Source organism: Calliphora vicina, chromosome 5 (assembly GCF_958450345.1).
Source record: "Calliphora vicina chromosome 5, idCalVici1.1, whole genome shotgun sequence".
NCBI lineage: Eukaryota > Metazoa > Arthropoda > Insecta > Diptera > Calliphoridae > Calliphora > Calliphora vicina.
Window position 1 is genome coordinate 113,591,549 of NC_088784.1, and position 11,670 is coordinate 113,603,218.

The 11,670-nt window shown below is 30.7% G+C and overlaps 1 protein-coding gene across 1 annotated transcript; it reads right to left on the reverse strand.

Moving 5' to 3' along the window:
* Positions 1-1,911: 1,911 nt before the first annotated feature.
* LOC135961549 (putative uncharacterized protein DDB_G0282133) lies at positions 1,912-11,001 on the reverse strand. The gene is made up of 3 exons (XM_065513054.1): positions 10,896-11,001; positions 8,340-10,238; positions 1,912-8,132 (listed from the first exon to the last, which is right to left on the reverse strand). The coding sequence occupies exons 1-3, from the start codon at positions 10,999-11,001 to the stop codon at positions 1,912-1,914; spliced, it is 8,226 nt and encodes a 2,741-aa protein (XP_065369126.1).
* Positions 11,002-11,670: the final 669 nt, after the last annotated feature.

Here is an 11,670-nt window from a genome sequence, read left to right on the forward strand (position 1 = left end):
ATATTCATTGTATACACATTATTGGTCTGATTTGAAATCTAAACTGCTGATTTACAATAAAAACCTCTTTAGATTAATATTTTTAAGAATTACAATGATTCTAAATAGTAGAGGACGATGAGTTTACTTAAAAACTTTTTCAGAAACTATTAAAAACTAACTGACCCAACAGACGTTGTCCTGTCCAAGTTAAAAAAAGCTTGTGTTCGATTTGTGAATTTGTGTGAAGCGGTTTGTATAAGTAATCGAATTTTATATAAAAAATCGAATTTTGGTCAGAAATATGAATGATCACAGATCGAGCTCTTTTTCTTGATTAAAAGCTTATTAGCCAAGTTATAAGCGAATTTAGATATTTTGAATTTTTATATAAAAAATCAAATTTTGGTCCGAAATATGAGTGATCACAGATCGAGCTCTTTTTCTTGATTAAACGCTTATTGACCAAGTTATTAGCGCATTTAGATATTAGTGGACGGGGACAATTTTTATTTATGTAAAAACTTTTGCGGACTATGTATTGCGAACATTAAAAAAAAATTAGTTACATCGGTCCTGGTAGCCGTTTTCCGATTTTAGATAAATCGAAAAAAGTGGGCGTAAAGTTGGGTGTGGCCAATTTTTCATTCCGTAAAAACCTAAGTTGGGCTATGACCAACATTTAAAAAAAAATTTGTCTAAATCGGTCCAGCCGTTCTCTACTGATGCAATTATCAACGAACGACATTTGATTTTTATTTATATAGATAGAAGAAAGGTAGATTAAGATTAAATTCCGTATATTTCTTAATAATGATACATTATAAAATTAGTGATGATTTTACCAAACGTTAATTTAAATTTGATGTACATAGCTTCTTTCAATAAATTTGACTTCATTAGTGTGTTTTGTTCTTAAAATTTTATATTATTAATCATTTCGTTAGCTTAGTGTACAAAGTCCTTTTCAGAAATATTATAAGAGACGTTCTAAAATCCATGATTTCAAATATTTTCGAAATCTGATAATGGAGTTTTATTACTTACATATTTGGTATGCTTTATAATGACAAATAATTACAGCTAAAAAGAAGTGCTTTTGCATCTTATAGGTCCTTTTTTGGGACTTGTAACATTTTCTTTTTCATATCAGAAAGTCGATGTGATAATAAATTTCAAAATTATCAAATATTTGTTTAAGAAATTGATTTACAGATTTTGGTTGAAATTTAATGAATAAACCAATATTTTAAACAAGTATTTAGTTTGTAACATATTTATACGCAATTCCATTTTACTGAGATAATAATTTACAAATTTTTACAAAATAAAATGCACTTAGCACTTTTGTATATTTAAGTTATTTAATATTAACCATTCCTGACAAACCGGATTTTTAAAAAGTCGGTTTTTTATAAACACTAATCGTTGCCCATTATCAGCTTCTTAAGCTTCTTTATTGTGGGCCTAATCTTATTTTCAAAAGATATACAGACGGACGGATGAATATTTCAATGAGTTATAAACGGAATAACAAAATCAGTATTCTCCCTCCGTAAAAAATTTATCTTTTTTTAAATCTTAAAACATATAAGCGATGAAGTCTTAAGTCTATGTAATGTAATGTTTTTTATTTTTTGTGGAGGTACATAATGAAAAGCTGAATAATTTTTAATGATATTTAAATTTATTGTAGTGCAATTAATACTTTTATTTTCGCTTATCACTATATTATTTTATAATACTATAAAACTGAAGCATATTTAAATAAATATGTAATAAAAAAAAAACTAAACATATACCATATGTATATGTATATGTATGTTGATAAAAAAATAAATAAATAAATATACATACATATGAATGAATGAATGAATGCATGTTGAACAAGTTTAAATTGTTATAAATGTATGATTAATGTAATCCTGGTTATTATAGTAGTGATGTCCAAATATTGTTCAGTACCCACATTGGCCATTGCTCTTTCTTTGATTTCCGTCCTTTTATGGTTTTGAATTTGTTATCGCTGGTTGTCGATGTTGTTGTTTTGATTGTTTTTGGTGCTTTTGCTGTTGCAACCATTGAATCGACGGATCCATTTAAACTGAAATCATCGGTGGATGTAACACTATCAAAGATGGAATTTAAAAATTTTCTAATTTCCGCATATGGTAAGGAGTGCCACCAATTTGTCGTTGTAATTTCCTCTTTCGTTTGGGCGGATGGAAGGATATTTTTGTTAGTTTTGTTGTTGCTGTTGTTGGCGTTTGAGTTTGAATGATAGGGTGTCATGGCAGGAAAGGATTGTGTTTTAAGTAAATTGTCAAACATGTTTTCTATTTTATCGTTTGGTCGTCCTTCGACATCATCAATTTCGTCATCTTTATTTGGTGTCTCTATTCCAGACATTGAGTTTGAGTTGATGATGTTCTTATTGATTATCATTTCATTTCCTTTATTTCGATAATCCTTTTTAGTGTATTTATTATTGACCATTTCAAGTTTGTCATATAAGATTGTTGCCGTTTTCGTCATAACGTTTGATTTGTTCTTTGATATGTCGAGCAATTTATTTTCAATTGTTGACATTTCATTTATACCTCCCTCGTTTTGTGATGCTTTAAATTCATTGTTTGTGCCATGTCCTTGCTGTTGTTGTATTGTTGACCCGTTGTCATTGTTTTGATATTCAACAACTCTGTCATTATCACTATTCTTGTGAATGTTTCCATTTTCAATGCCCTTGTTTTCTACATTCATCTCTAATCGCATGTAAGTAGTTGTACCTTCGTCAATACCATCATCCACATCTTCTGTAACATTAACAAAGGCATCCACATCTACATCTACATCAGCAGTATCAGCATCAGCATCGTGCTCGTCGTCGTCGTCGTCAGCATTAGCATTCTCCTTTATGCCAAGATTGTCGGATTTAGTTAAACTGTCATTATGCAGTTGATTGTTTTTAAATGTTGACCACTTTTCAATGTTTTGTTTGTCATTTCCAATAGTTTTTTCGATTACAGCACTCCTGTTGTTTACCTCTGTTTCATCTTCATCTGTTTCAGTGTCATCATCTTCGGCTGCTACTGCCATTGTCGATGCTGATGATGGCGTTGATGGCATTGAAAATGACGTTGTTGGTGTATGACAATTGACTGTTAATGTCACATCTTCTTGTATTTTCTGCTGGCTATGTTCTTTAGTCCTGTTATAGTCCTTTTGATTCTCATTTTCATGTTTCTTCTGTTGTGGATGTTCATTTGACTGTGTTGATTCCTGCAATGAGCTACCAATTATTGCAATTAACTCATTAAGATGGTCGGATTTCTCTTCTGGCTTTAAAACTTTTATTTTTGCTGCATTGGTAAGATCATTAGAGATCGTATACAGGGGCCCGGTAATTGAGGTTTCATATGGTACATTTTCTATGATAATGGATGGTTTGTTGTAAGAGATTGACTGAGTTAACCAAACCACTTCAGTTACAGTTTCAACCATTTCAGTTGGAGGTGTAACATTTACGTCTTGATTTATTTTGCTATCGGTTATATCGTGAAAAGTCGTATTAGCTGTTTCAGTTAAATTTAAACCATTTTTATTAAAATCGATCGAATCGACCGAAGCCACATGCAAATTATTACGTGTCGTGCCTGATGTGACTAAAACATTTGAAGGTTCAGCAGTTGTAGATAATACTACGTCTTCATCCTTGTTCTTTATACTTGGGATATCAGGGAATATTGTTTCTATGTTCTCTTCTTCATGTAGATCTAACAAAGAACTAGTTTCTTTATGTTGTGTGTATTTTCCAGATAGATTGTTATCATCAATTGGTAATTTGTTAATAATAGAATCAATGACTTCTTTCGAAATATTAGCTGGTTCATGAGAACTACTTTCATTTAGATTGCTTAATATAGAATTTTTATTTGTTAGTAATATTTCAATATTGTCGTCGTTAGAATCAGTAGTAGTGGATGTTATTAAATATTCTTTATCGATGTTCTGTGAATCTGCACTTTCGGTGTATTCTTCATTGTTATTTTCATTTTTTGTTAGGCCCTCTAAAGAAAAGTTTGTTTTAGTATCATGTGTATTTTGGGATGAGCTATTACCAGCAAATTTTGTACTTGTGTCATCAGTTGGTGAGTTTGGTTTGTTTTCTTTTAGAAGAGGCATTTCATTTGTATGCGTATCTGTAGTTGTTGACTCCGCTTTTATAGAAGCTTCAAAATCGGGTTTGATTAAAATATCAGAAAGATTGATAGTTGATTCCGATGCAGATTGATTATCTCCGGTGTTATTGGAATCAGTATTATTGGTCAAAGTGTAATAATCATTTAAAGTATTCTGTGATTCTGGAATTTTCGTATATTCTACATAGTCATCATCTGGGGTTTCTGTGTTCTGTTCATCGTCGTCCCCTTCCATGGAATCAGCTATATCAAATATGATTGTGGAAGTTTCTATCTCAGCTGGAACCAATATTTTTGCTTTGTTCTCGTTGGATATATCAATTGGTGAGTTTGGTTTGTTTTCTTTTAGAAGCTGTATTTCATTTTCATCCGTATCTGTAGTTGTTGTCTCCGCTTTTTTAGAAGCTTCAAACTTGGGTTTGATTAAAATATCAGACAGATTGAAAATTGATTCCGATGTAGATTGCTTATCTCCGGTGTTATTGGAATCAGTATTATTGATCAAAGTGTAATCATTTAAATTATTCTGTGATTCTGGATTTTCCGCATATTCTCCATAGTCATCATTGTACATGGAATCGGCTGTATCAAATATGATTTTAGATACTTCCGTTTCAGCTGGATCCATTATTTTGGATTTGTTGTTATTGGATATATTGTTTGGAAAGGAATATTCAAATTCATTACTAGCTTTCTGTGATTCTGGGATTTCTGTGATCTGTTCATCGTCGTCCTCTTCCATGGGATCAGCTGTATCACATATTATTGTGGAAGTTTCTATATCAGCTGAAACCAATATTTTGGTTTTGTTCTCGTTGGATATATTGTTTGGTAAGGAATATTTAAGAGAATCGCTATAACCAATTGTTAATGTTTCAATAGTATTGTTCTTTATATTATGGATTAAAGACGTGGGTAACACTTTGTTGTCCTGCATGATATTATAATCCTTTGGAACTATTTTGAAATCTTCTCCATTGTGTTGCCAATTGGAAGTTTTATTGTAGTCGAATTCTAAGGTTTTATCAGATATAGTATGAGATAACGAGAACGAATTCTTATCCACCGATGACACGTTAATTTGTAAATATGGATTTATTGAGTCGGTTAATGTAGTTGTATCATTTATTTCCATAATCGGCGTGTCTTGAACATTGTTGTTGGTTGTTTTTAATGTTTCATTTTCATGTTGAGATGTTTTATTTTTATTCATAAAAGTCTTTTGATCTTCATCTCCAGCAGATATTTCACTTGTTAATAAATGAACAATAGAAGAGGTAATTTCCGAATCATTCTTTTTAATTAAACGTGTAATGTTGACATCCTCGGTTTTGTCAACTATAGTGCTTCCTACATTTGATAATTCATCTTTAATTTCATTTACATTTTCTTTAGTGTCTTTAAAGGAATCAGTTGAATTATTTTCTAGTACGAATTTTGAGGAATAATTTGTGTTGCTGGTTTTTTCGTAGTATAATGAAGCTTCATGTGACGATGATTGTTCAGAACTGTCTTTTATATCATAGACTACTTCAAAAGTGTTTGTACCATTTTGAGTATTAAAGTTTGTCTGAATTTCAATTTTGTCATCTAAATATGGTTTTGAAATATTCATTTCTAATGAATCCATATTATTTTCATCTTGACCTTCAATTTCATGTATTTTTACGAGACTTTTACTTTCCATGCCATTATTGAACCATTCACCTTTAGGTGGTATAGTAAAATATTCGGTGGAAGGAGCTGTGTACACTTCAGAAGTTAATATTTCAGATTCGTGAGCTTCAAAACCAGTTTTATTTAGATTGTTTAGCAATATTTCATGGTTGTCGTTGTTAGCATGAGTAGTTGTGGAGGTTAATAAATATTCTTCATCAATATTCTGTGAGTCTGGAATTTCAGTGTATTCTTCTTCCATATTTTCATTATTAAATAGTTCTTTAGGAGATATAGTAAAATACTCGATGCGAGGAGTAGTATATTGATACACTTCAGATTCGTTTCTCAAAAACTTTGTTTCACTTACAAAATCCTCTTCAATGTTCCCACTTTTGTCTACTGTATGAATCGTAGGGATATTGACTGAATCATTTATTTTGGCTATACTCATATTATCTCTACGTAGTTCAATGTGGTTCTTCTGCTCATCATTTTTCACAGTATTTGACTCAAATGGAGTTGATTTCGATTTTTCGATGTTATTATTATTGTCTTGTAACTTCAACGTAGAATTAGAATTTATGATTAGTTCGGAAACATTTTGTTGAGTCTCAGGATTTTCAGTGCTTCCAACAGTGTCAGCATTATAGCTTTCAACTGATTTTAAACTATTAATGTCTGTATTGATTATTGTAAGTGGCGAATCGTTTTCATCTGGAAATTCTGTACTTGTTTCATTCGAATTTGCGGTCGAACCATTTGTATAATTTATTTGTTCTGTTCTTACAATTGGATAATCATTTGTAGGAAATTCAGTTGTTTCTTGTGACGATGCAGTTGTTGTGGATACATCATAATCCGCACTATCAGCCGATACAGACACATTGTTTATTTCAGAACTTGCTGGTGGTAAAGGTTGTTCAGATGTTTGTATACTGGAGTACTCTTTGATTGGTTGAGATTTGGTAGTTTGTCTTAGTTCCATTTCGTTTTCAGTACTTTGCTGTTCATAATAATCGTCTTCATTGGAAAAGTCTAATTCTTCAACAATTGCTATTGGGAACTCATTATTAAATGATTGCGATGCTTGTGTGACTTCAGAATCTTTGAGAGATGCATTTACTGAAGATGGTAAAATCAGATTGAGATTAAAATTTTCGTCAGTTTTATTGTGTTTCGACTGTAGTAAAAATTCTGCAATTCTTATAGTAGGTTCTGATTTACTTAATGTATTTTTTAATACAAATTCGTCATCGATATTTGGTATATGAGTTGTTGTAATTCTGGGGATTTCAGTACTAGAATCAGGCGTAGTATAATCTGGAATTTCTGTTGTAGTTAATAAATCATTTTGGTGTCCTATTGCAGAGAACGGTTCCGTTGTATTATCAACCGAAATGTCATAGTTTAAAATGCCTGTAGTTGCAGGCAAATCTATAAAATCCGTCGTCTTTTGAATTGCTGGGACATTTGTTGTAGTCAATATATCTGCTAGTTCCTTAGTGTATTCAGTTTCATTGAGATTTATATTTTTAATTTTTAGATTATCTTCATGATTAGGGAAATCCTCATTTGAAGTTGGATTTAAAATATTTATCGTAGAAGGTAGTTGAGTAGTCTGCTCAATTAAAAATTCTGTTGAATCATTCGAATCGTTTTCAGAAAATACTTTAGTATTATTATTTTCCTTTTGGTATTCTAAAATTTCATCATTCTTTGAAACAGAAATAGAGTAGTTTTTATTCAATACTGTTGTAGGCAGTAGCTTATTTATTTTGTCATCGATTGATGTATTTGTATTAATTCCTTGATCAATAATATTTTCTATTACGTTGTCAAAAGTCATGTTGGAATTCGAAAATACACTTGTGAAAGGAAAATCTGTGTGGTCAATGCCGTCGTATAAATATTCATTGTTATTGATTGTAGGAACGTCGGAAGATGATTCGGTTGTTGGTACTTCATCCAAGAATTTGGATGATACAGTTGTAAATAAGTTTTCATGGTTCTCTTCACTGCCCGCGTCAGTTTCATGTTTATACATCTCTATTGATGACATTGTACTATTATGAGGAAATTCGGTTGTAAAATAATTTTCATAGTTTGCTGTTGTCCCCGCTAGCAAGGATAGTGAATTTGACATAATCGTAGCTGAAGATGTCTCAGATTCTATGAAATTTAGTGTGGTGTCTCTGTAAGGCACTTTTGTTGTTATACCTTCATTGGAATAATTAGATAGAAGTAAATTAGCTGTTGTTGTAGTGTCTGTTATCTCATCGATTTCAGCCGGAATATCTAAACATAAAGGCACAATAAAATATTTATTAATTTATGCCCAGTGAAGTAAGATTAATAATTACTGAACCTCGGATTAAATGATAGTATGCCGAAAATTGTCAGAGATTAAAAATAATATCCGATTTATACCATTTTAGTAGGAATATAAATTTACTATCATTCAATCCAAAGTTTGCGCCTTACTAACCCTTCTTAATAACTTACCCATTTCAGAGTGTGTTGGTTGTTTTAATTCTGTTGGCTTTAGTTTAATTAAAGAAGGATTACTTATAAAATCTACATTTGGATCGGAGGAAGTATCATTAAATTCCGGTTCGTTTGTTAATGTTCTCAATTCTGGGATCCAGTTTGTTGGTGTATTAAATTCGACATTCTCATTTGTGTTTTTTGTTTCTAATATATGAGGGTTCTGTTGTTGATAGTCTATTTTAAAATTAGAATGTACATCTTTGCTGATCGGTGTTGAAGTTCTTGAATATGTTTCTAAGTTTTCTGTGGCCATATCAAGAGCCTCAACAATATTTTCACTCGTATTTTCTAATAATGTTTTTTCAATGTCAATGTCGGAAAGATCATGAGTAGCGCTATTATTAGGCTTAATATTGTCTTTGGTAATTTCTATGATGTGATTCCTTTCTAAATAATTGTTTTTGGTTGAATCATCCGTTAAAAGGATATGATGATCTTGATTTTTTGTGTTGGAGATGTTCCTATTGATATCGAGAACTGAAAGAGCAATATTAGATTTCAATCCAAAATCATTGGGAATATTTTCGAATATTTTGGAAATGGCAATAATATTAGCATTGTTACTAGAAGCATTTGATTTTGTATTTAAATTAATTTCAGTGGTTGTACTGTTTTCCCTCATCATTGATTCCATATTTTGCTTTATGATTATGAGGGGTTTTTTCCAATCGCTTAACTTTTCCAAATGTGACTTTGTTTGTATCTCCAGCATATTCGCAGTTGTGTCAGTGCTTTTATTAGTTTTCAAGATCGTTTCAATATTGCTTGGCTTAGGAAGAGCAGTACTAGTTTCCAGACCCATCGTTGCCTTATCGTCGGTAACATTTGGGTTTAAAATTGAAGAAGAAGTGTTGTTATTAAATGATTTCTCTTCGATATTTGGATTTTCTTTTGAATTCATTTTCTTGAGAAATTCTGCAAGACTAATTGGTGCGGAATAGTTGTAGTCTCCACGAACATTGTACTGTTTTGTCACATTAAAATCATTAACAGAATGTGGCATTTGCGTTGTACTTTGAGCAGCAGTTGGTTGTGGGACGTTTGAAATGTTTGAATGTTGTGTGAATTTGTTTTTAATCAATATCTCTTTATCATTAATTGTGTCATTCTGCGTATTAGGTTTGGAGTTCAGAGAGTTACTTTGATTGTTAAAGCTACCTAAAGAAGTCTCATTTAAATTGGTGTTTAAGAAATTCTCTAAAATTTGTTCCATTTCCTCCAAGTTGTGCAATTGAGTTTGTGATGTAGAATTTTTGGTTCTTTCTTGCACTTGTTGAAATTTTTTAAATTTATCAGCATTTTTTTGTAGAAATTCCAATTGCTGCCGTATCTTTTGATGATCAGTTGAACTTGTTGAATTGCCATTTTCAATATTTTCTAGATTTTGTTTAGTGTTTGTCAAGTACTCCAATAGCACATAATCGAAAAGCGAATCTTTAATTGAAGAATTATGTTGTGTTTCTTGTGATTTGTTATCAATTTTTATTGCACTCGAATTATTATCGGAGATTGAATTTGGAGAGTGATTTTTGTTGTTGATCTTGTTGGGTTCTTGAGTATATTTTGTTTCTAGATATTGTTGTGTAGTTATTTCATGTTTATTTTCCATGTGGCTTCCGAGCACTAACTCCTCCATTAGTTGTCTCAATCGTAAATTATACTCAACATCATTCAAATAAGGTTTTTCCAAATTGTCCGGTTTTTGTGGGGAGTTTTGTTTAATGGGTTTTGGTAGTGTATAGATTTCGGGTTCATTTTGAGGAAGTTTTCGTGAGTTGCTCTTAGATCTATGAGTTTTTGATTTAATTTTTTTCCGGCTGTTGGTGCGGCCTCCACTAAGAGGTAAAGATTTCGCTAAAATTAAAAAAAAATTCATTCTATTTTTTAACTTAATTTTTCTTTTGTAGTATTGAATTTTGTATATTTTAATGGCACTTTAGTTGATTATTATCAATATCATTTATTTCACCACATACCATGGGCACAGATTGTTAGTGTTTCTATAAGCAAAATCGTTAAACTTAAACATACAAATTTTCGTTTGATTAACATTTTTATTACACAAGTTGCTTTTATGGATTTTAATTACCAAATTAAAATTAAAATAAATACAACTTATTTTTTTACATTTGTAGAAGAGTTGTTGTTTTTAGATATTGAAGACACCAACTGAAAGAAATTAAGATTTCTCAACACTATTTTATGCCCTTTTAAAGTGTGGATATGTTGTCATCGTGTTAAAATTGGGTCAATTCATATGAATGGAAGAAACATTTCCATAAATTCTAGAACAAAGTGATAAATAAATAAAAAATGTTGTCTTTATTTGATTTTATTTATTTTCAATCAAAACCGTTAACTAAAACTCACACAGATACTCAGTCTTTAACACACATTTACACTTGTAAAGATCCGCAAGATGGAACGGCACGACACGGGTGCTATTTGTAGCTTTTAACTTGTATTTATTTTAAAATTGTTTTGGTAGCTTCACTACTGCGTATTTATTACAAGTATTTCTTCCACGTTCATTGCTATGGACCATTATAAACATGCTGCTGCTCGGTTGGTTCTTGGTTGCTATTGACGATGATGATGATGTTGTTGATGCTGACATGTGTATTATTCATGAAAGTTCAACCGTTTTGAAAACTGTTTTTTATGGTTTTATTTTAGTTGATATTTGAATATATGAAAAAACTGCTACAAATATGAATGTATGCGTGAAATGTACATCTAGAAACGAAAAAATACACAGATACTTACTTACATATGCACTAGTAACCAGTAAACCAGTATCCCAGTAAACATTTAGTGTTTAAAAACTATAGTTACTAAATCTATTTTATCAATAGAAATATTCTTAAGTGGGGAAATTAAAACAATATAAACAAATCTATGATTTCCAAACGGATAGTCAGATTTCAATAAAACTTCGTATGGATATAGAAGGCAATCCATCATTTGAGTAGTGGAAAAGCTACAGTAGACATTTTATATATCAATGTCTGCTTTTCAAAAATGTATAAAATATTTAATAATTTATAAAAAAAAATTAAAAAAATTGTTTTCAATTGAGTGTTTGTGCGAAAGAAATTTTTTATTATGAGATAAAATATTTTTTGTGGAATTTAATTTTACAGTTGTATAGCAATCTTGTTAATTTGTTATAAACAAAAAACTTCAATTTGCTACAGATCAAAACCATAACAAAACCAATTTGTTATTGCAATATATTATTATGAACAGATCACAATAAAATTTGGTGACATGAATTCCGCATATA

Excerpts from the sequence above, each read along its gene's own strand:
- LOC135961549 (XM_065513054.1), bottom strand. The coding sequence starts at position 11,001 with ATGTCAGCATCAACAACATCATCATCATCGTCAATAGCAACCAAGAAC. Across the intron at positions 10,239-10,895 it reads TGAACGTGGAAGAAATACTT|CGAAATCTTTACCTCTTAGT; the intron begins GTAATAAATACG and ends TTTTAATTTTAG. Across the intron at positions 8,133-8,339 it reads ACCAACACACTCTGAAATGG|ATATTCCGGCTGAAATCGAT; the intron begins GTAAGTTATTAA and ends CTTTATGTTTAG.